Below are 25,439 nucleotides of genomic sequence, written 5' to 3'. Positions count from 1 at the left end.
AAACCAAACACAACGTGAAGTGATGAACAACAACCTCCTCCGCAGCTATCAGAGCAGCAGCCACCCTTCATCACTGTGCTGTGCAGAGTTCCCATCTCCAGACCTAACAGACTAACCCACCCACAACCATCACAGGGAGGCAGAAGTGAAGCAGTCAGTAATGATTCTGCTGCCTTGTAGTCACTGTTCCCATGCTCTTCCTCTCCAGTATACTTCTCCTGCCTAGAGAAAACACCCACCAGTGTTTCAAGACATTAATGCTACTCCATGTACCCCTGCAGCTGAGTCTTTTTCCAAGGCCAGGCAATGATCCAGCAGCAAGTGCCCAGTCAGTAGTGTCAGGTCATTTTAATTTCTCTTCACATCTCCACAGTCTATAGGGCATAGCTGTTTCTAGATGTAATCATGTATACTGCTTTGGCATCTTGGAGCCTGTTGAAGTCAGTTCTGTCTTAAGGCTCTCTTCAAAAATCATCAGATAACATTTTCTCAAATTAGATGAAATAAATCAAGTTGAAACAATTCTGAGAACTGTGCATTATGAAGCTCACACACAGAGACATTTAGCCAGACAGAGGAAAAGGATAGAGAGAGCATGAGCACATTCACATGTGTGTTAGTGCACTGAGAAAACAAAAAAACCCTGAGTATATCTCATACACTCTCACTATTCTAGGAATAATGCATAAAATGTTTTTCATTTCATTCTAAGTATTTTAAATAGATATGGTAGTACAGAATTGGCTTAGAATTTAGTCCAGGAAAGAACCCCAACTCGAACTCATTTAAATGTAAGCTGACAGAAGGTAGAAACACAAACCAAGCCCTGCTAGGCATGTGGTTTTGCTGTTACCAAACAGGTGATGCCCTCTAAGAGCAGCTTGTTCTGTGACCATTATTAAAACCTCTCACTTGCTGTGAAGAACAAACCAAGGGCCAAATCTCTTCCTTGGCTTCAAAGCTCAGCATTATACTCGGAAGATCTGAGTGCAATCTCTATCTGCAACAACAAACTACCTTTATACCATCCAGGTAATTACAGGTTCAGGTCAAGGACTCCAGACCATATTGATTACATCTCTCTGGAACAAGGACCCTCCAGCGCTGGCCGGCTCCACTCAAGCAGGGCAGCTCAAGTATCCGTGACGCCAGGGCTCCCCGGGTCCTACCAGCGCCCGTAACGGGAAACCAGCCGCTGCTCAGGCCTGTCAGTTATTGCCTGTGGCAGTAAGGACAACCTGGGAATTCATAATGTTGGTGACTTCATCTGCCAGCTGCATTCACACATCTTTACTACCTGAATAACTGATCTCCGCTACTCCAAGGCAGCACTTTCTGGTGTACAGCATTTGGGAATAAATATTTGATGGTGCATACAACAGAAGAGAGCTCAGATGGTTTAAGGTGTGACAGCAGAAGTGTTTATTAAATTTCAAGTGAGAGCATTGCTGGGCAGTAAAAATTTGTCCCCTGGTCTCTATCTCACAGGTGTGGTGACGAACAATAAAAGATCCTTCACAGGCAGAGGGAAGAGGGGGAAGAGGGGAGGCAACCTCCCTCCCCCCACAAAACCCACATCAATTCTTCTGTTCATTAAACCCTCTGCAGGCAACAAGCTATCTGTCCATGGCCAGCCCATCACACACAAAAGAAAGGGAAGTACTAAATTACCAGCCAATTTTAAGTGGGCATTGATTGAAGCAGCCAGAAGAGAGCTTTGTATTGTCAGAGTTTCATACAACACTAATAAACAATCTTCATTAAAAAATGATGCCTGCATTCTGAAGATGCACAGCTTATGCCACGTTCCTGATAGAAGATGAAGGCTCTCCCCACCCCCCCCCACAATCAAAGAGGTGCAAAACAATGCTTAGGATCTTTTTCTTCCATAATTTAACCTTAATCATTAAGATCCTTCCTATTGCAACTTCTGTATTTGTCCTAAACAAGCAAGAAATGAAGATCTCCAAGGAGGAAAGGAAAAGGCTGATGCAAACCAGAGATCAGACAACTCCTTTGTCAACACTTTGCTGCTCTGCTGACAGCACAACAAAATCATGACTTGACTGATGGATACATGTCAAACCCCTCTTTGTGTGAGGGAATACACAAGGCTTTTCATAAACACACACACAGATGCACAGGCTTTTCTTTTTTTCAGCTGAATAGGACTGCATTAGCAGCTAGGGCTCAGCATACCTGAGTACCTGAGCCCTTGAGCACATTTGTTACAGCTTAAGGACAAGGATTGCCCTCACAGACTCAATGCAGCTGTGAGAGCATGTTCACTGTGACCAGGGACTGCTGCAAAATCCTTTCTCAGTCAAGCTGAGGTAAGCACACAGAAATGTGTTTTTACATTTATTTTTAACCCTTAAGAACAGAGGACGAGAGGGAATGGACTGAAGCTTGAGTAAGGAAGGAGATTTAGACTGGAGATTAGGAAAAAATTCTTTACAGTGAGGGTGGGAAGACACTGAAACAGGATGCCCAGGGAGGTTGTGGATGCCCCCTCCATGGAGGTGTTCAAGGCCAGGCTGGATGAGGCCTTAAGCAACCTGGGCTGGTGGGAGGTGTCCCTGCCCATGGCAGGGGCCTTGAACTAGATGATCTTGAAAGATCCTTCCAATCCAAACCACTCTATGATTCTATGAACTAATCTCTACAGAGGCAGCCATCCACCTTGCAAATCCCATTGCAAATTTTCACTATAACAGCATTAAGATTTTTGTGCTTTTAAAATTAAGATCGGTGCAAATGATCTTAGGAGAGAACACTGTAAAACTGTGATAAAGACAAATGTGCAAATCATGATGTGGAAAAAAAATTGCACACACTTCTTATTAAACACAACAACAGAGTTGTCACCAAGGTGGAGGGAGAAGGAAGGAAGTTATCAAAATGGCAGAGGAATAACGGAAGATGATAAACATGTACTTGAAATCTTTTGATAGGAAGAACAAGTGATGGAGTTAGATAAGAAGAGGCGCCACGCTGGTTCTATCTCCAAGCAACAGGCAATCAAACAGCCAGATAAGCATCTTCATAGAGTGCAACAGGCTCCACTACACAGGTCAGAACTGAAGAATCACTTCCTGGTTCAGCCCGGGCAGTAAAAATTTATGACCTACTTAAAAAAATCCTTCAAACCCAAACCCATATTTTCCAATAAATTTGTTTTCCATCAGGAATGGAAGTCATTGAGGGCATGCCTTGGTAAGGGCAGGAAATGAGAATACTTACAGTAGTGGACTGTAACACACAAATAAATGCAGTGTTGTACATGAGCAGCATTAAAATAAAACCTTTAGGTTCAGAGCTGAGCTTAATGCAATTTTCTGCACATCTCAAAGGTGGGAAGAGAAGTAAATCAGCAGAAAATACTTCTCCCCTTTGCTGGGTTCTGCTGCAAGAACAGCACAGGATCTCAAACATTGAAACAATGTTTGAAACATCGAAAACAAATGTTTTCAACTTGTGTCTCCTTGACACCACAGCAAAATTCATACTCCTGTAGCAGCACACATCACCTGGCATATCTACCCTGAATCTGAACCAGTAATTTCTGCATGGGGAAGGGTAGACACCAGGCAACATGAAAACTGCAAAGAGATGGTAAAGTCCCCGAAAAAACAAAATCAGCCCCAACCCAAACTGTCTGGCAGGGAAGTTAAATAAAATACTGCTATCAGCATGGCCCTAACAACATCCATGTATTGTTTAGAAGAAACTTATGAGGTGTTACAACAAAACTGAATCACTGCTGTACAGTAAATATATTTTCAGTGTCAAAACAATTGACTTTGGCAATTTTAATATGGACACACATGTTAAAGGCATTACCCACAGAGCTTCATCACATTCACATGAGCCATTTCATATTAAGGTCCATCCACACCTCACAAAGGCTGTTTAGCATAGAAGAGCTACAGTCCTGCATGGTTTGTTGTTTCTACTGTGGATGGAGTAACACAGTTTCAGGATGTATTATGGTCACAGAATGGTTATATTTCAGAGTTCTTACACATTCCTGTTATAGGAAATGGCACTGCTCTCTTCATAAGCAAGAGGGAAAGAAAACCCCACCCTGCTAACCCAGATATCTCTTGTCTGTATCAGCTGGCATGGTCATGTTGATAGTGAAAAGCAGCTCTGCTATTAATCACTCTGCATCTGAAATGCCAGAGACACAGGCACAGCACTCCTGTGATTCCAGCTTGTAACCTTTCAGGGGTAAGAGGCATAGATGAACTAGACCCAAAAAAATCACAACTGATGCACTTAAGTTTTCTTCAGCATCAAACAGGTATTTTCAAAATGACTTTGTCATGTAGTAAAACAAATAAAACCCACTTTAAATAACCAGCATCAGATGTTTGTCTAAGCTCAAAACATGAATTAATGTAACAAGGTTCAAATATTTGAAAATGGAATTTCTAATGACAATCCTCAAGATCCAAAGCAAACGCAGTTATCATTGAACTCTGTTATAAACACATCTAAGAAGTATCCTGGAATACCCCAATAAATTAATTTGGCAAACAATGCAATAGCTTGGACCCTGAATTTTTATCAATAGCACTCAGAGTCTGGCACAGGAGCTTTTATTTTAACTCTCTTTAAAGCAAGCTCTCCAGCAACCAGGTTCTGTATGTGTTACAGTCTCCTTTTACAATCTAACCTCAATCCAATCAGCAGTCCCCAGGGATTTTCAAATTGCCACAGATTAAAATCCTCTCGGACTTCGCTCTTTGACTAATGCTTTGTGTTTAATAATTCTACTTGTGAGAGATTTTATTTGACAAAATCCTGCTGTGTGGACCCTCGGACACTCTACAGCTGTACTAGAACATAAAGCTCTGCTACCCTTGTTTCTTTATACAGCCTACACCCCAGTACTGAGGAAAACAAAAAAGAAGAAAACTTTATAGTACATATATTACTATGCTGAGATTAAGAACCTCACTGTAGTATTAAATTTACACACTCCTTTAGAGCAGAGTAGTGAAATTGTGCCTATTACACAAACATTAGATAAACCACCCTGTTGCCTGGCCTGTTCACAGAAATCAATTACATTTCTGATTACATTTCAGTGAAAGTGCTTTTACAAAGGAGATGGAACTGCAGTATTCTGTGCTTTAGGCATTCATTAATAAAAGCATTTCAGGGTTAGCATTCACAAACGTTCTGCTTCTCAGATTAGGCAGGTTTTAGCACATGTTAAACTTTGTGTAAATACTGTGTTTGTATCTTACCACAATGCTGTGAGTTCAGATTCAAGTGGTAAGAGGAAAAAAAATATAATTCCCCCCCTCAGCATTATGGTAGTTTTCAGTAAGTATTTGTGTAAGACAGCACTTACCCTACTGTGCATCTGAAAACCATGGGATCCTTTTAATGCTTGGCTATGGTTAGTAAACATGTTACCAGACCAAAAAAAAACAAAACAAGTCGGAGGAATGCCATGAATATCAAAGAAAACACCAAATCACCACACTCCTACCTGAGGTAGCATCGATCACTGTTGAAACTCCTCTGCGATCAGAAACTGGACGCGAAGACCCCGGCATGCTCACAGGTTCTGAGCGAACTGGCTGAATCCTGAACAACAAGTTAAGAGTTACCACCTGTGTCCAAATCATGGTTCAGGTGGGCTGCAGTCTAATCACAAACCACCATTAGCTGCACGACTAAGCCACTCAGCCCCAGCTCTTGAAAACTTTTGTTTTCCTTCATTTTGTGGAAGGGAAAGATCCAAGATCTGAATAACCCAACCAGAGACAGATTGAGACTCTACACAGAGTGAGTTCCCCAAACTATGTCCCAGAAAGTCTCAAAGGAAACTGCTCACCCTACTCAAACAGGTTAAAGAGCCTCTGTTGCCCTCCTGAACAGCATCATTTTCTTTGGTAGTTTAGGAGAACCAACACATCTGTTTGTTCCTTTTGTAGCATATATCTATATCCACCAAAAAACCTCTCTCTTTCTGCATATGGCTAAACATACACACTTAAACCATTCGTGTATCTGACAGCTACACCCTTACTCAGGGGAGTAATTACATGTGAAGAGGAATCACACATTTCAAACCCATGGCTTTTCAGTCCAAGGATGATCTGCCAGGCCTTAATGGGGTTAGTCATATTATCCATCTCTCTCATTTCCCTCAGAAGAATTTCAGACACAGTCCCAAACAATCCAAGTTCATGCCACATCACATGCAAAGTCAGGAGCATGGAAACTCATTAAATCTTGAGAGTGACAGGACAGGACAGAACACAGAAACACATGGGGCATAAAGCAATTGTACAAAATCACAGCCATCAGTAAATATAAACCCACCTTTACTTTCACTCTCCTTCCCTTCCTATCTTTAGACCTACCCCCCAGTCCCCAAATTCCAGATCAATCAACATCCAAAATCAGATAAATTAAATGCACAAAAAAGAATGCAATAGAAAAGGAAGGAAAGGAAGGAAAATACAACCAACCAGGGAAGGAAAAAAACATTCCAGAGGTTCACTTACTGTTCAAATACACTGACCACAGTCAATGTGCTCCCACTTATGTCTGAGAAAATGAATTTATTAAGCAATGCAGAACCTGGGAAAGCCAAGATGAGGCTGAGCAAGGCCACCAGACTTTGTATTGTCTCTCACTGTCATTTACCAGAGAAGGGGCAGCAGAAAGGAATCTGTAACTGCCTGGCCTGGGTGAATGTTTGTGGCTGTTGGGTCACACATTCTTCTAAGACTTTCATCTGAACAAGCTTGATGAAAGCGCTTACACGTTCTACACAGATGGGCTCTTTTGAGCAAGAGGCAACTGATTCACACAGCAAAGGTGAACCAGCTTGGAAATTGATTGTAGTTTTACCTGAGACTGTTGAGATCAAGGTCATCTGTATCAAAGTCCAGAAGAGGCTGAGGGGTATCACTTGGCCCATGAGACTGCAGCACAGAAGAACTGGAGGAAATGACAGTGGTCTGGCCTGAGGGGTGGATTGTTTTGAACTGGAACTGGGGACCCATCCATAGGCGTCGGTGGGGCCCAGTGTGAGTCACTATCTCCACCTGTGGGATGGGAATATGGGGAAATACTTAACACAAATGGCTCCTTCAAGCCCCCAGAATCCTGCTCTTCTCAAGCAAAAGGAGTGGTTTGTGCATCGGTTTGGAGGAATGCTGAGCAAGGGAAAATTTGGGAAGCCTCTGCTAGAGAAAGGATGTTGTAGGCAAAGGCAAGAGCTTCCTGCAGAGCCTTGGAAGCCTTTGAACCAGCACAGACTGAGGACACTGCACCCCAGTTCTTAAGCTGTTCTGGAGACTGACACTCCAGCCTGGCCATCACTTCACCTGATCCTCCTCATTCCTTCCTGTGGCCTGAAACTGTGCCAGGGGAGGTTTAGGTTGGAGATTGGGAAAATTTTATCTGCTTAAAGAGTGGTCAGACATTGGCACAGACTGCCTAGGGAGGTGGTGGAGTCCCCATCCTTGGAGGTGTTCAAGAAACTGGTGGACATGGCACTTTGGGACATGGTTTAATGGCCACAGCAGTCTTAAGTTGATGGTTGGGCTGGATGATCTTAGAGGGCTTTTCCAATCAAACCAATTCTATGATTCTAAAATACACAGTAGAACCTGAATGCTGCCTTTATGGTGTAACAAACAGGGGAACACAGACAAAACCTCTGCCTCCTCCAGATAACCTCAGTCCTGAGCAGGTCAAGGGATGCACTTTCTAAAAGCAAGCTGTCATGGCTTGGTTACAGCTGCTCGCTGGAAGTTCACACATTAAACAGCACTGCTTCACATGTATAGAGTGTGAACTGCAGCTCAAAGCAAAGCTCAGAATTACTGTTGGCATATCTGAGGATACTGCTAGCAGGGACCATCTTGCTGGAAAGCCCCAAGATTTGTAGCAGAGAGCAATGTGAAGTGTGCTGGGAGGCACTGAACAGCCCAGGTCCCACTCCTTCCTATGCAGATGCCATATGAACATGTATGGGAAGCACATGGAGTCAGGAAGGCAGCTACACACACACTGATACTCATTTAACCAAAATCCCAGCAATTCAGCAGAAATAAAGGTGTTTGCTTGCAGTGAACAACCACAGGTCTCTTTTATATAGATATATAATCACATGAGATAATGTATGGGTAAGTGTAGAAAGACACGGAAGCTTCTCACTTCCATGCCTACTCCCAAAAGACACAGAGACTACAGGTGTCTAACAAACAATTTCAAATATGCTGATTTTCCTTTTTCTCTCCCAGTGAGAGGCCAGATAGAGACTTCTGACAAGTTATTTCAGCAAATTAAGCACCTAAATTATTTTATTTATTTATTTACTTCACACTAGTAACTAAAAACCTGATGAATAACAATTCTGGCAAAGTCTTAAGCCAACTATAGGAATGCAAAAAACCATGAAGGCAGCAGAGGGACTGCTTCCAAAGGCCTGTAGTGATAGGACAAGGGGCAATGGCTTGAAATTAGAGAAGAGGAGATTTAGACTGGATGTTAGGAACAGGTTCTGCACCATGAGGGTGGTGGAACACTGCAACAGGTTGCCCAGGGAGGCAGTTGAAGTCACATCCCTGTGGATATTCAAGGTGAGGCTTAACAAGACTCTGAGCAACCTGATGTAGTGGAGGATGTCCCTGCTGACTGCAGGGGGGTCAGAGTAGATGACCTTTGGAGGTCCCTTCCAACCCAAGCTGTTTTACGATTCTGTGATGAAAACTTTGGATGGCAACATTGCTGAAATGTGTGTGATTAGGAAAATTTGGCCTTGTAAATAAAAACGTAGAATCATAGAATGGTTCTTAAAGATCATCTAGTTCATGTAAGTCTTCTGCAATATAATTTTTCAAATCAGAAAAAGCCTTTAAAGATAAAGCAAATAGGAAATGAAAACATTAAGCTCAGGTGAGCTCCCACTTTTAAGATGACAACCCCAGACTATTCAATTGCCACCAGTTTCTGCTAAAACAACGATCACCTTCACAGCAAAAAGGCAATGTAGAGATTCATGAAAACCTATTTCTGCATCTGTATGACATAGATGTGTACTTGAGGTGGTTCCTGACTCCTTCAGAAGCCATTTTAAAGAGGGGCTGATGTCGTTCTGAGTTCTCTGCTCAGCCAAGACAACAAATGCACAGCCTATTTAGCACTATTTCCATCTCTGCATTCATCTCAGCCTAACTTGCACTGACTGTAGCCATTTCTGAGGCAAGTAGCTTTTATGTAGCAGTGTAAATTAGGCCACAGATAAAGTAATCTGTATATTTTAAGCTTGAAACCATCAGTGTCACAGAGCCGAGAGGTAAACAGATGCCTCTGCAATTTCACTGAGGCTACAGCCAGATGTTCCTATTCACTCTCCTGTTGTGTGCAGGACAAACATATTGTATCTACTTCACACTGACAGCACACATTACCCACTGTTCTAATTGAAAAGTTGAAGTGAAGGGCAGTGTTTTTTCACTGCATGCTGTTACTGTTGATAACAACACTTTCATTTTGAAAAACACACTTGCACTTTGGGCTTAATCTAAAGTGGCTTGCTTAGAGAACGTGAGCATCTCCAGGCTCAGAAGAGCTATCATGGCTCTCTTCACTTAGCAAAAATTAAACATTCCAGAAGCATTCTCTGGAATTACCTTCTTCTGTCACATCATTTGGGATTGTCCTGTGTTTATAAGAAAACACAATGCCTGACATCACTTGGGATTTTCTCATATTTATAAGAAAATAATCTGACATCACTTGGGATTTTCTCATATTTACAAGAAAATAATCTGACATCACTTGGGATTTTCTCGTATTTACAAGAAAATAATCTGATATCACTTGAGGTTTTCTCATATTTATAAGGAAAAAGAAATCTGGTATCACTTGGGATTTTCTGTCAGAAAAAAAAAGAAATCTGGCATCACTTGGGATTTTCTCATATTTATAAGGAAAAAAAATATCTGGTATCACTTGGGATTTTCTGATAAGAAAAAAAAGAAATCTGGCATCACTGGGGATTTTCTTATAGTTGTAAGAAAAAAATTAAATCCCAAGTGATGCCATGAGCACAGAGATATTTATATTGAGTCTTCTAAAGGGACTCTGGAACAGGTTGACCAGGGAGGTTGTGGATGGCCCCTCCCTGGGGGTGTTCACAGCTAGGCTGGATGAGGCCTTGAGCAATCAAGTGTAGTTAAGAGGTGTTCCTGACCACTGCAGGGAGGCTGGAGTAGATGATCTCTCAAGGTGCCTTCCAATGGCCTGCCAAGCCATGTTATGATTCTATGATTCTATGAATGAAGTTCAAGCAGTCTTAAGTACCTCTGTCATCTTCGGTCTTCCAAGAACTAGTAATGAACCAAACTCCAAAATGTAGGTTTCCCTCACTCCCTTTTTTCCTAACGCTGCCCACTAGACCAGAACAGTAAAATATGCTATATAAAGGGTCACAAAGATGATCACAGCCCTGGAGCATCTCTCCCGTGAGGACAGGCTGAGGAAGTTAGGTCTGTTCAGCCTGGAGAAAAGAAGGCTCCAGGGAGACCTTACAGCAGCCTTCTAATACCTGAAAGGGATTACAGGACAGCTAGAGAGCATTTGTAAGCACAGGTGGTGATAGGACAAGGGGCAATGGCTTCAAACTAGAGCAAGGCAGATTTAGATTGGACATTAGGAAGAAGTTCTTTACTGTGAGGGTGGTGATACCTGGAACACGTTGCCCAGAGTAGTTGTACACATCTCACCCCTGGAGGTGCTCAAGCAGGCTGGACAAGGCTTTGAGCAACCTGGTCTAGTGGGAGGTGTCCCTGCCTATATAGGGGGGTTGGAACTGAATGATCTTTAAGATCCCTTCCAACCCCAACCATTCTATGAATCCATGATGACCGTCCCAGGAAGCCATACCTGTGAAAGCCACTCCTCATCCTCCTGCCCGCTGTGGTCAGAGGCCAAGCTGTCGTACGACTCGTGTCGAGTGATCGGCCCAGGGCTCCCTGGTGGAACCACTGGAAAAAAAAAACACAAGAGAACTGAAAAATCAGATTTACTTCAATGTTTGGAGAAAATTAGAATTTAGTGTTTAAATGCTACCACCACCACCACCAAAAAAAAAAAAAAGAAGTCAGAGAATTGTAGAGTCATCATTGTAAAGATGAATATTTCATGATGCCTGGTCCTTGAGTCATTTAAATGTGTTAGCAAAGCTACTTCACTTTCTACAGCAGCAGCATTATGCTGCTCTGACTAAAACTTCACACTTGAGAAAAGCTGAGAGTTTAGAAAAGGCAAAATGCAAGCAAGCACCCAGACAATAAGACAGGAGGCATTTTCTTGTGGCTGCTTACTCTCAGAAGCCTATTGGAAGCCTGGATTCAACACCATGTAACCATAGCCACTATGAGGGAAGAGCAGACACCACAAAAGCAAATTAAAAGCAGCAAATGTACCAATGGTATTTTTATTTTGGCAAAGCAAGAGGGTTTTATGCTATAGCCTTAAGACACTGGACAATGTTAAAATCAGAACCAATATTTTAATATTCACATAATCCAAAATCGACTCCGAGGTTTTTAAATTGATTTTTAAAAACTCTAATATTACAGGGTTGACCTCACGTGTCAAGTTTCCATCAACTACAAATTTTTACAGGCACGTTGTAAACCCCTAGTAACAGGAGTTTATAATGGCAGAGCAGACACAACTGGAACCAGAAACACAGAACGGCGTCTCTGTAATGTAAACAGCACAGGGTGTCCACAAATCCACACACCAGGCAGAAGAAAGGGATTTGCATCCTCTTTGTGCAAGTGGGTATCACAGCTCAGAAAGCCAACTCTACCCTGGGCTGCATCAGGAGAACTGTGACCAGCAGGACAAGTGAAGTGATTCCCTCCATCTACTCTGCTCTTGTGAGAGCCCACGTGGAGTACTGTGTCCAGATCTGGTGCCCGACACACCAGAAGGACATGGAACTGTTGGAGTGGGTCCAGAGGTGGCCACCAAGATGAGCCTAGGGCTGGAGAATCTCCCCTATGAGGACAGGCTGAGAGAGCTGGGGCTGTTCAGCCTGGAGAAGAGACGGCTCTGGGGGGACCTCAGATCAGCCTTGCAGTACCTGAAGGGGGCTACAAGAAAGATGGAGAGGGACTTTTTATGAGGGTGAGAGGGAATGGATTGAAGCTTGAGGAGGGAAGACTTAGACTGGAGATTAGACAGAAATTCTTTATAGTAAGGGTGGGGAGACACTACAACAGGTTGCCCAGGGAGGCTGTGGATGCCCACTCCCTGGAGGTGTTCAAGGCCAGGTTGGATGATGCCTTAAGCAATCTGGACTAGTGGAAGGTGTCCCTGCCCATGGCAGGGGATTAGAACTAGATGATTTTCAAGGTCTCTTCTAACCCAAACCATTCTATGGATCTATTGAACCTCAGCTATGGAGTCATTCCTAACACCTCTGCATCACACAGCACCCTCCTTCTGGAATTGAAACATTGCAAACTCAGTTCAGGGGCCAATTCATTACAGAATGGCTCAAAGCATTAGGATATAACCTTACAAAGTGTTTTTCCCCACGAGATACTACGCATCTGCCTCATGAACTGAAATCAGCACCGTTTGTGCCTGTCCCTGTGTGTAGGTACACACCTCAGCAGCCACGGACCTTGATTCAGCAGTGGGTGTTCAGCAGTTTTCCAGCCAACGCAGAAACTGCCTTCACCTGCTCCATTACAGCCCTGACAGATCTAATTCAGTGACTCAAGGATGTGTCTGTCTAGCCCATCTCAAACCCCTATTAACACACAAACCTCCCTGGCTCACAAACAGCTGACCACTCATAATAACTCTCTGAATGTGAAACCCTAACCCCCACACTTCTTCCTTACCAGTCACGTTTACATTTGGGCCCTACGAAACAAACCCATTACTCTGACACATTTTGCTGCTGTCCCAATCTTGCCCACATCTCCTGCCTCCCCTACAATAAATTCTACTGACTGGAACAATGCCTGTTTCTGAGGGCACAGCTGATCAACTGCAGGCTTTCCTGTTATTGAACTCTGCTAACAAACTGTTCATGGCTCTAGCAGATGTTTTTGCTTTCAAACCAATGGGAACTTTATGGACTGTTCTGAATTTCTTTTTGTTTTCTATCCCAGGGGCAACTGCTCAAGCTGTCAAGATGAGGGAAGCTGCTATTCAGTGACTAGTTGCAAACACACTAGCCCATGGAGCAGCATCCCCCTGCCTTGTGACAGTGCTTCTCCCTTGTTAATACTCTTCCATTTCACTTGAGATTCAAGCCTGCTTCCCAGTGAGGAAGGAAGCCAAATTTAAGAAGTTTGGGTCCCACGCTGTTGCCTTTTCTTGAGGAATCACAGCTTTGCAGTAACCTCCATTCCAGTGCAGCTCCAGAGCACAGCATTAACTCTTTCCACCCAAAAAAAAAAGTGACGACATGCTGAATTCCACCAAAAAGCTCTGCCTTCGAGTTCACCAGCAGGGCAACAGTGATAAAGCCTCAGCTGAGGTCAAACCTCAGTAATTTATTTTGCTATTTAATAAAATAGCATTTATGTGCCACACCTCTCACAAAAGGAGGCATTTAAAGAGAGTCTGGTTTTGATAGCAGGATCCCATAATGACGGTCCCAGCCTCACCATAGGCATAGCAAGCATGCAGTGTTCTCTGAGACATGACCTTATAAGACAAGTGATCCATACTGGAGATTTGTCATTGCTCTGCTGCTGATTACAGATAGACTTATGGTCAGTTTCACCAAGTTAAGAACGGCCTTGAAGTTACAGGAACAAATATCTATGCAATACAGAAAAAGATAAAGCTGATTTTTTTCCCTTCATTTCTGGGTCACACACCTCTTGTGTCGGTATCAAGTTCCAAGATGAGATTAATTTAAGCCCAGAGGCACATTTCCAGGAATCTGAGCTTGAAAGTAATTTTTTCTCTTCCAGCTTAATTCTTTGAAAACCTGAATTCACACTGGAAATGATGGCAGCCTCTCACACACCAGTGAAGCTGCTCTTATGCTGTTTTTTCCAGTTCCTAAGGAATTTCCCTCTAAAGTAGGATAGCCAATAATAAAATTGATGGCGTTCAGAAGCTTTGCAGCAGCTGATGCTTTGTCTTACACTCCTCTAATTTCTTTTTCATCAGCAAACAGTCACAAATGGCACACACAGAGAGCAGGAGCGAGCAAGCCCTTGTTGCACAGAGGTATTTTACTGGCAGCTGCAGTGTTTTGTACCTTCCTAAAATAATTCAATGCTTTCTGTCTGAGCTGTGCCAATTTTTAACTTTTTGGCTATTCTTACACCAACATCTTGGACCAATATAGATCAAATATCAGAATGCAACTGTGTTTGCTTAATCTGGATATGCACAACATGCAGAATTTTGTATAATTAGCCTTGGAGTGAAAGAGTACAAAGGAATGAGTGTTGTTAAAATCCAAGGTGAGAATTAGAACATACAGCTTCTCTTTCTGCAGTAGAACAGGACATGAGTTTCTCAATTCCACTTATAAACCAAAAAACTCCATCAGCAAGCATTCAAGGTCACTTTAAAAACAGGAGTGCTACCTACAGCAAAAATCAGAGCTCTGCCATAAATATTTGGCAAAGGGGCAAAAAAACATCTTTGCGCTGCTCAAAAATAACAGTAGCATCTTTAATCTCTGTCTTCCTTTAAGCAAAAAGTGATCTTCATCAAACCTAAATCTGGAATATATTCCTGGTCCTCCACCCAGTAGAAAGGCTGTGGTGAGTAGGTTGAGAGGGGTTCTCCTCCCACTCTACCCTAATCTGGTGAGGTTGCATCAGGAATATTGTGTCCAGTTCTGCACCCTTCAGTTCAAGAAGGACCTCAGAAAACTGCTTCAAAGAGTCCAGCACAGAGCCACAAAGCTGCTGCAGGCAGGGGAACATCTCCCTGTGAGGACAGGCTGAGAGAGCTGGGGCTTGGAGCTTGGAGCAGAGGAGCCTGAGGGGTGCCAGGCTCTGCTCAGGGATGTCCAATGATAGGACAATGGGCAATGGGTGCAAGCTGGAGCAGAGGAGGTTCCACAGGAACAGAAGGGAAATCTCTTTCACTGTAAAGGTGACAGAGCCCTGGAGCAGGCTGCCCAGAGAGGTGGTGGAGTCTCCTTCTCTGGAGACATTCAAAACCCACCTGCATGCTTTCCTGTGTGACTTGCCCTGCTCTGGCAGGGGGGGTTGGACTGGATGATCTTTAAAGGTCCCTTCCAACCCCTAACATTCTGTGATTCTGTGATCCTGACTAGCTCTGCTTAACCACTCCATGCTTATCTACAGAAAAAACTGATTTCAGTGAAAATAAAATTTCATCTTCTTTCATCAATTGATTGCTGCCATCTCATTTTCTGTCCTCAAAGTGCAAGCCGCAGATGCTTACCAACAACCTAAGCTAAATTTTTAGCTTACAGGCTCCCTTCCTAGGATTTACAGGATTAATCTTACTACTATACTGGGGGGGGGGGAAAGTATTAAAAGCAAAGATCTGGAAAAAAAAAACAAACACCACCAACATGTTCCAAATTTAGTAATTTGTGTTAATTGTTAGTGCCAGGAAAACTGCACAGAAGTGACTGCAGGGACAAAAGTTTCGACACAAGCCAAAACAAAAGCTGAAATATAGCTGGGCTGATATTCCTGTGCAGCTCCATGACCTGATTCACACAGCTCAAGGATGAAAGATGAAAAACCCTCATTGTGCTGAAACTTTGCCATCACATTTAGTGACAAATAAAGAAAACAACCAATTTCTATTAACCTCAACTAATCTGCATAGGCATTCCTGCCATGTGAGCAAGACCTAGCCAAATACAGATGCTTGATGAGTATTGGAATTAACAAACAGTGGTTTTGTTCAGAGATGGGCTAATTATACAATAAATACCTAGACCCAAGACAAGTCTTTATTCATCCAAAGATTATAAATTGTCATCTTTCAGCAGCATAGAAGTGTTGGAACAAAGAAACACTACAGCTCAATTGTAGCCTGCACCCTTATGGTTTTAATTTGGGAACAATAAATCATTAGTTTTACTTGGTTCTGTGTACTTCTTGAACCAAAAGGTTTTAATTTTCTCATTTATATAAATAAGCTTTACACAATTCTATTTAATTGAGAGTTATAGATGAAATTCCCAATGTGCTCTTCTCCAAGGGATGGATGTTTGTGCAAATTAAGAGCAAGCAAAGATGTTTGCAGAATATAAAGAATATTTGTTCTGTGCTGCCTGCCATACACATGCCTGCAGACACCCAGGGAGCTTTCCTTTATTTCAGCTGAATACACAAAATTTGTGTTTTGAAATATGGGTCTAAAATCTAGCAGAGACAGAAGCAGTGTTCTCAATTAATTCATCAACTCTGAAGTATGTCCTGTGTCCATGTGCAGCCTCTAATAATGTCCACGGCAAACAGGTATGCAGAGTAAAATGCCACATCCCTTGGTTTCACACAAATCACACACCAACAGCTGATTTTGATGCTTTTTCTGTGGTTCCCATGTTATACCTTAAACCTAGGGGTTTAGAGGCCTGAGGTAATCACATGCTTGTCAACAAGCTTCAGGAGTGCTTCTCTTAAAATCAAGCTCCACAATTTGAATGATTTACTTCATGCTGCTCCTGGAACTGCTGGCATATTAGTTCCATCAGGTTACCCAGGACAAGTGGAGTGTGACAGCTGTGGTTTAGGTCTACATGCAGCCATTTCAAATTCCACAGATTCACCTTCTTTCCATCCTGCAGATGTGATCTCATTCCTGTCTGAGGTTGGTTTTGGTATCCCCCAGTCAGCTTTGCCATGTAGTTCAGGTCCAACAATTGCTTAGTGAGTTTTACTGCATGCATGTTCCTAAATCTCCTATAGCAGACAGTTCTGTGCCTGCTGGCTCTGCCTCTTCTCCAGTTTGACAGGGAAGTGAAGATGAGATTTTCAGTTTAGGCAGAATGCTCACAGCCATGTTTCAAAAGAACTCTCTGTAGTTTGGTGATATGCTGTCTGTATTTTTACCTGTGGCTGTATGTTACTGAACAACGTTCTGGTTTTAATGTATTTTCCAGCTTGTAAACTTCTGCAGGAACATGCCATGCAAATTAAAATGGCCTTTCTTACCCAGAACTTCTCCCCACTCATTTTTTACCCCATTAGGACTTTCTGAGATTCTTGTATGCATAAACATCATAAAATTAGGCTTAACCCTCCTCTGTAAACCGGGAGTTTAGCCAGCCTAACAGTTATTTCACACCACCAATTGCCTTACAGATTTATTCATTCATTATTTGTATACTGCCCACAGTTTATTAGGTGCTTTATAGACCATCCATTCTCTGTTTCAGCACTTTCATCTTACAGGAATAGGTAAGTCTGTAATCAGGATAGGAATTCTCCTTAGATTATCCCAGCTTTGATAACTCCTTTACTTGCTCCTTACTTTTCACCAGTCTGAAAGTCAACAGCCTGGCTCTTTTTTGCCCCCCTAAAAAGCACTGATTAGGTGTTCAGGCTTTACTGTTACTCCTGGTTGCACTGCAAGAGGGGTATAGGTTCACTGTGCTTAACTCCAGCTTCCACTTCTAAAGTTCCCAGAGGAAAGCAGTCAACTACAATGAACATAAAAAGCTTGGCAGAGCTAGAACCTGATACTACAGTACGGAACACCTTAAGGCTGTTGAAGACTTTAAATGCCCAGACTGTGAGCAGACTATCAGTTCTGCACCACAGGCTAACAGATATATTCTTGCCTGAGCTAAAGAATAATTTCAACTACACGAACCTGTGGTGAAATCCATCTGATGGCCATCTTTAAAGAATTATGGAAGAGGTAACTATTTCTATAATTCACTGACTTCAAAAGTATGTTTGACATTATTGTCGGGAAAATTATGTTAACCATGGATTACTGTTACAATCAAAGTATGTAGTGAGAAGTCAAGAGGCTTAGTAGTAAATTTTCAAAGCGGTGCGTGGGGATTTAGCCGTTTGACTCCCATTAACGTCAATAGGAGTCGCGCGGCTAAATCCCTGTACACTGCTTTGAAAACTGACCCCTGCGTGTTGATGGACCCCTCTCTAAGAAGTTCCAGATGACCATGTAAGAATGGTAAAGAACTAGTTCAGCATGTGCCCTTGTTCATTATTGTTGTTTGTACACATCTGAAAGTGTTTTAATTCCTGTGCGCAGGGCTGCTTCCAGCGGTGAGTTGGTAAAATGTGGATTAAGATGGGCAAGTACTCAGCAATCTGATGAAGCCATGCACAGGCCCAGGTGGAGATATGCATCAAAAACTTAACATGCATTGCCAGTGCACCTTGCAGAGTTAACTTTTATCTACTTTGTCCACGTTAGCCCACAAACACCAATTATGGCTGAAGAATGTATCAGATTTAGTCACTGCTCATATGCAATGGTGCAGCTCTTTCATGAAACACCATCTGCCCTGCTCCTGTTTACCCCAATCAGTCCTAAGCTCAGGCTGGAATTACATTTGCTTCCCTTTACCACTCAATCTTGTTTCCTGTAGGGAGCAGGAAGTGCTGGTTACAGCTTTAGGGAAACAGAGTGTTCTCTTAAAAAACCACCACGAATTACAATTTCATTAGAAACACCTTTACTGGAAGGGGAAGGTGATCCAGATTAGCTTGCAATCTGTTACGCCTCCAAGTCTGAGAAGCAAACCTGAAAATTCCATTTTCACTGTGACTACTGCCAAAAAAATCCCCAAATGCAGGCAACAAGTCTTTAAGAGAAATGCATGCTTGGAATCAGTTTCACTGGGAATGTAACTGCAGTCATAAAATCTATAAAAAAATACATACATTTATAAATGATAGATACAATCTGATAGAGCTTTAAACACAGCAAAACATTCCAGCTGTGAAGTATTTCTTTAAATTGCCAAAAATCTTCTACAAGAAGTTTTATGTGTCTCACTCCTAGTTCAAATAGACACACTCACTCCTGGTTAATAGGCACACACACACTCAGAGAGAATACCTGAATCGAGAGGAACACTTAAGTGTTCATTTGCTGAAAACTCTGAAACTGATTTTTCTGTACAGAATCATCCTCCTCAAAATGTCAAGGAATTAGAATTTTTTCCCCAAGTATGAATTTTTACAGAAGATATGCATGGATCCTTCCAAACTACTGCTATGGGAGACTCCGGAAGTTCTTTTAACAAGTATAGAATCATGGAATGGTTTGGGTTGGAAGGGACCTCCAAAGGTCTTCCAGTCCAACCCCATTTCAGTGAGCAGGGACATCCTCCACTAGGATGTTCAGAGCCTTGTCAAGCCTCACCTTGAATATCTCCAGGGATGGAGCTTCAACTAACTCCCTAGGCAACCCAATCCAGTGTTCTACCAGCCTCACGGTGCAGAACTTGTTCCTAATATCCAGTCTAAATCTCCTCTTCTCTTACTTCAAACCACTGCAGGGACACCTTCCACTAGCCCAGGCTGCTCAAAGTCTCATCCACTGTTCCAGAGTCTCCTCACCCTCACTGTAAAGAATTTCTTCCTAATCTCCAGTCTAAATCTCCCCTCCTCCAGCTCATAGCCATTGACCCTCATCCTATCACCACAAGCCCTTGTAAAAAGTCCCTCCCCAGCTCTTCTGTTGCCCCCTTCAGGTACTGGAAGGCTGCTCTAAGGTCTCCCTGGAGCCTTCTCTTCTCTAGGCTGAACAGCCCCAACTCTTGCAGCCTGTCCCCATAGGGGAGGTGCTCCAGCCCTCTGAAATACAGAGGCAGAAAGCTGAGAAGTGGCAGAACACTAAATAAAATTGTCAGTCCCAGTTCATTAGCCTATTACCAGACCTCCACCACGCTCTGCTGAGCTGGGAGAAAGGCCTGCAGACCAGTATGACCAGATTCCTCACTGGGTCTGCTCGGTGTAACTGGTGTGGCAGCAGTTTGGCTTGGGTTACACGCCTCAGAGCTTGTTTTCCATGGTATCTGTCTTCATAGCACATATTCACACAGTTATTTAACCCAGTCTCCGCTCTCACTGCACAATATTCACCAGCTCTCTGGATGGAATTTTTATTTCCATCAGTGGAATGTATGAAAGGAATATAAACTAGGCCATAGAGAACCACAATGTTGCTTAGAGATGAAAGCCTTGCTCAGGGTGCACAGCTTTCATTAGACGGAGCAGGAAGTGCAAACATGATGTCAGAGTTACAGAGATTATCTGTATAAATTGTGTTATCATTTAGCCCAAACAAACAGTGAGGAAAGGCTAACCCCCCTCCCTTTGAAGACAATGAATAGTTGCTAAGTTTGACTTCTAATGAAAGCCATTTTCAGTCAAACACAAGATATGTACAGCAGTTGGTCCAGAAATGAAAATCTGTTTCAACAGCCAAAAGGCAAAGGCAGCCATAAATACAGACCTTAATCTTTTCAAGAATCCCTTAACGAAGCCTATAAAACTGATTATATCTTCAGGCCTAACTCAAGTGCAAATTCTTACTCAGAAATAAGTAACAGCCCTGCAAGCATTACTTGGAGACCAGTACAGGAACAAAGATTGAGACCAGAGAGTACTGGTTTCGATCTGAAGATGGTGGAATATGAATTACACTGCGTTTAGAATAAACAGCTCATGAGCCAGCAGAATCTCAGCTACATGGCAGTTTTTCTGAGAGAGAAACAATTTCCAGAAGCGGTCAGAGAGGGCTAAAGAAACACTGCATCATTCCTTTTAACACAACAGAAATGCTCTTTGATTATTTAAAAGCCAATCGCAAAGATCTGTCTTCAAAACCTCCTATTGGAGGTTTAATAGCAAAGAGGTGCAAGTACACTTACCAGCAACACTCCAATAGAGTAGAGACTTTTGTTTTAACAAAATCTATATTTATACGATTACATTTCCTATGGTTGAGGGCAGCTGTAATTAATGGATTTCCCTCCTTCCCCTAATGCAGTCATTTGTCAATTTAAACACAGAATGTCCAATCAATTTTGATGTATTTAGTAAGCAATTTGTCAAAGAGTACTGCATACCAGTTAATATATTAATTCTTGTCATTGGCCTGCTTCTGACAGCTGCAGATCATCTCCATAAAATTGGTCCTGATGAGCCAAAACTCTTGCCTGGAATATGAAGGTGCCCTTTCCAGAGCCAGAGGAGAGAAATCATATCTCATTTTAGTCAATGTAATTTTTTTTTTTTTTGGGGGGGGGGAGGGAGGGCAGTTTTTGGTCTGATTTCAAGGGTTCTTTTCATTAATTGTCCACATTTCAGAGATTTCAACTACAGCCCATTCCTCCAGCACAATGAAAAAGTGAAGTTCAAAGAGGAAGGGAAAGGAAGAAGAAAACAAAAAATCTGAAATGAGGATGTGAGACTTCCTGCTGTTAGGCAAAGTGATGAGTGCAGTTCCATTATGTGCCATGCACACGTCTGTAGGAATTCAAACGTGGTAAACTGCAAGGTGCAGAAGTCAGACCAAGGAAACAGGAGTTAAATCAAACAAGTATGTAAGACTTGGGGTCATGGTAAGAGAGACAAAAGTATTCATAGAGAGAAAATGAACCTGAATACGCACAGCAGAATGTCATGGACACAAAAAGCACACCTTAAGAGAAGGTCTCACGAGTTTATGCTACCAGAAGCATCTTCATTGTTAAGCACTAAACAGGCAGAAGCAAGTGGTTTTAGAGAACAAGTCCTGATGAAATTTGGCAGTACTCTGAGCAAAGCCAAGTCCCTTGCACTCTTCCAGTGGACAACAAAATCCCTCCTACATCTCTCACACAATGCTCCTCCTGCCATCAGGGCTGCTATGACAGTCCAGCAAGACCAGGTGATGGGATTCATGTTAAGGAAAAACATCTAGGAAGAATAAAACATTACTTACATTTCCTTCCTGTGTTGTGTTTAGATTTAGGAGCTGCTCAGAACACAGGCAGATAAAGAGGGAATACTAAAGACATAAATAAGGTAAAAATTAAACCTGAGAAGGGAAGGAAAGAAACCTCTAGCACCTACCACCTCTTGGGACTGGTTATTTATACTTTGACCAACTGCAAAAAGGCCTGAACTACTGAGGAGCAGGATACTGATGCTTCCTGCAGGCCAGCAGGTTGTGGAGTTTAACATACAAGTGCACTTTTGAGCCATGAGCTTACAGAAAGGTCCAGAGCTCTTGCTGCCCACTTTCTCACCTCTCTGCAGCAGCCAGGGCTGTGATAAAGCACTCAGGTAGATATGAACTGCATACTCTGATCCAGGTTTCTGTGGCAGATGTCACAGATGACCTCAAAGCAATGAAACAGCTGTGCTAATCCACTTACAAATACCCTTGGGATAAAGGTCTTGGACACTTGTTGTACCAAATATTTCTGCAAACAATGGTTCCTTGTTAGCTGTGAATGTAACTTGAAGATTCTTTACAAATATTAAAAGCCAAACCCTGTGTAAATAACCAAATGCAGTGTTTGGAGAACATTTACTTTTTATCACAAGAACTCACTGGCCTCCTTTATACTTTTCAGAGATTAAGGAAGATTTTGGTCCTGTGTTTTGGCATCAAACTACGTATTTATGAGAACCTGCAGAGTGTAGCCCTCCAAGCAGCCCACCAGACGTTTCATTGTTCTGTCCGTCTGCTGACAGAGGTACTCTGTGCTAAAAAGCACACTGAGTATTTTTCAATGACCCAGGGGGCAAAGGTCATTTATTATAAATGGATAATGAGACCTAATGCAATGTTCTGAGTGTGGACAAAGAAAGGGTCTATCCATACCCCCTTGTGACTTGGTCATTCAGGCTTTTATTTCCCCTGCACACTTAATGGAGCCAAACAATTGGCAGAAATGCTATACAGAAACTGAGAGAAACTGCTGTATTCTGCCTCTGATGGACAGATACAAATAGTGACCCTGAAACGGCGCCAGAATTCCTCTTACCACTAACGTGGCAGACAGATGCAACATTCACCCTAACCCCCTCTTTAGCCATTTGCTGGCAATTAAACTTCCTGACGGAAGCGATAGCACATCAAACCACAGGCTTCAGCTAATGTCAGCCCCATTACACTGCTGCAGGTAAGCAGAGCCAGAGAACTCCTTTTTAGCAAGGCTTTAACAAGGGGAAAGCTAACAGGTGTCTTGGGCTCTTTTGTGTGAATCCTGGTTTGGCTCCTTCTCTTCAGGAACTTCACTGAGTAGCTTCAGATAGAATAAATCCAGCGGTCAAATAAAACTTCAAAGAAGATCAGATATAGACAAAGTTCTCTGTTAATGCCAGTTTTACTGTGTTCTCTAAATACCTTTTTGTCTTTAGTGTTTATTATTCTATTTTTCTTGACATTCCACACCCATCTTAAAAGAATTAGCAAGGGGGTTAGACTAGATGGTCTCCAGAGGTCCCTTCCAACCTCTACCATTCAATCAGTCTGTAAGTTCCTCTTATGTGAACTCAAACCTGAATGAAATTTCATGTAATTGGAATAATCCAAATTCAATGTTTTGTTGACATTTATTCAGTTGTCTTCCTTTTCAAAGTTTCCAGTACAAAACCATTTGAAATGTGTAGTGTAGGCTTGCACAACTCCTTTCAGACATCCTCATTTGGTGATCTGTATTTGTACAGTAAAAGAGTATACAGCCAAAATACAGCCTTGTAATGACCTTTTGTCTCAAAGCAGAGCTTGCATACCTAGAAATGGAATCATATAATGCAGGAATCTAGCAAAAAAGTTGTAGGCCAAGGGCACATCTAACACAGTGTCATCAGTTATTAATTACTTTTTCATATTATTTTCTACCTTTTCAGCTGTCTTCCTTTTTCTATGCGCACAGAAAAAAGGAAGATCCTAACCCTGTAGTCTTCCACAACGTTTTGAGCTCAGAGCACATGCAACAGATGGACAGGTAGAAGCAGCAAATCTAATCTGGCACCAGTGTTGCTTTCACCAGTTGCATTCAGACATTCTGCCTTTTGGCCCAGATGTCCACTCTCTGCATTTTAAAATGCCTGTGTCACATTAACATGCTAGCATTAGCTGCACTGACAACTGTGCAGAGGGTCTAGTTTCCCCATGGGTACCTTTACATATGCCAAGAGTTTTTCCCTTGTGAAACTTTGACTGCTTTATCACTTCGATCTTGATAATACCCAAGATTAAAAAAAAAAAAAAAGAGAGAGAGAGACTTCCTACTCAAAATTCTTCTCTTTTTGGAACTGTCAACATAAAATATAGCATAAATAGTCGTTTATCTAGAAAACCAATCTAAAATACATGAGTGCAGATATAAGCTGTAAGATGCAGGGATAGAAATGTTTCTGCTTATGCCAAGCCATGCACATCGGCTCCCTGTGAACAATGTGGCTGGATAAGACACAGGAGGAGGCAGGTGGGCAGCCATCCCTGGAAGTGATGCCACTACTACTTCCCTCCTAAGGGAAGCAGCTGTCTGAGACTCTGCCTGGAAGCAGCCCAGCAATCAGGAGTTTCAGGGCAGAGGGAAAATGCAGATACACTCACTTGTCACTGAATATTGGGAGAAAATGGCTAAAAGCACAAGAAGAAATGAAGTGAAGAAACCCTCGCTTTAGGAGATGCGGTGGGTCACACTTGCAAAGCCTGCCAAGCACTCACATTTTGGCTCTGTGAGAGCCTCACAACTCTGATTCATATCAAAAGAAGAAACTATTCTCTACCCCACCATTACTAACACAGTGGATTACACAAAGTCCTCTTCTGGAGTAGGATGTAGACCAAGATCAACATACATTGAAAAACCATCTCAGAAAGTCACACACAGCTTAAAACATGCACACAAGACAAGACAAAAAGTTGTCAGCTACTTACAGCCAGCCAGAAGATACTGGTAGTACTGCACAGCATCTGCAGCCAGGAGTAGTGGATGGTTTGCATTAAATGGTGGTTGGAGTTCATTCCACTGAGGAGTTCTGAGGTAAAACACAAGACTATTAATATTTTAGCTAATACAGAGAATGTAAATCAGTGTTTCTGTCATCACATGTAATTATCTATACAAGCTCACAAAATGTTTGTAATTATTTAAATTAGCTTGTTCAAACACTGCAAACACCACAGGCAGCTGAGCAGCATCAGCAAACCCTGCAGACTGTGAGGCAAAGACAATGCCTGCGGCGCATATTGCGCAAAGAAAACATTTTGGAGGCGGTTTAGATGAACTTGGGGAAGCAGATTTAGGAGCATTTTATGTCATGCTGACGTTATATAAACACCCAACAGAAAGTGGGGAACTTTTTTATTCTGTTAGCCAGCACTGCTTGGGAACTGCGAAGTCATTGAGCACTTGGAAACTGTGAAAATGAAGCTGTGTAAAGTTAGGGACTATTGATCCAATTAGAATTTTCAATTCCATT

General features: G+C 42.3%; 1 protein-coding gene across 1 annotated transcript in view; it reads right to left on the bottom strand.

Annotated features, from left to right (window-relative positions):
* Window positions 1–25,439, bottom strand: part of BCAS3 (BCAS3 microtubule associated cell migration factor) — a 372,406-nt gene that overhangs the window by 200,332 nt on the left and 146,635 nt on the right. Inside the window, exons 20-23 of the mRNA XM_054394123.1 lie at window positions 24,895–24,995; window positions 10,927–11,027; window positions 6,880–7,076; window positions 5,507–5,604 (exon numbers count right to left, since the gene is read on the bottom strand). Coding sequence (XP_054250098.1) covers window positions 5,507–5,604; window positions 6,880–7,076; window positions 10,927–11,027; window positions 24,895–24,995 — 497 coding nt within the window. The remainder of the gene's footprint in view (window positions 1–5,506; window positions 5,605–6,879; window positions 7,077–10,926; window positions 11,028–24,894; window positions 24,996–25,439) is intronic.

Source organism: Indicator indicator, chromosome 30 (assembly GCF_027791375.1).
Source record: "Indicator indicator isolate 239-I01 chromosome 30, UM_Iind_1.1, whole genome shotgun sequence".
Taxonomy (NCBI): domain Eukaryota; kingdom Metazoa; phylum Chordata; class Aves; order Piciformes; family Indicatoridae; genus Indicator; species Indicator indicator.
The sequence above is the reverse complement of the archived record's forward strand: the minus strand, read 5'-3'. Positions and strand labels throughout refer to the sequence as shown.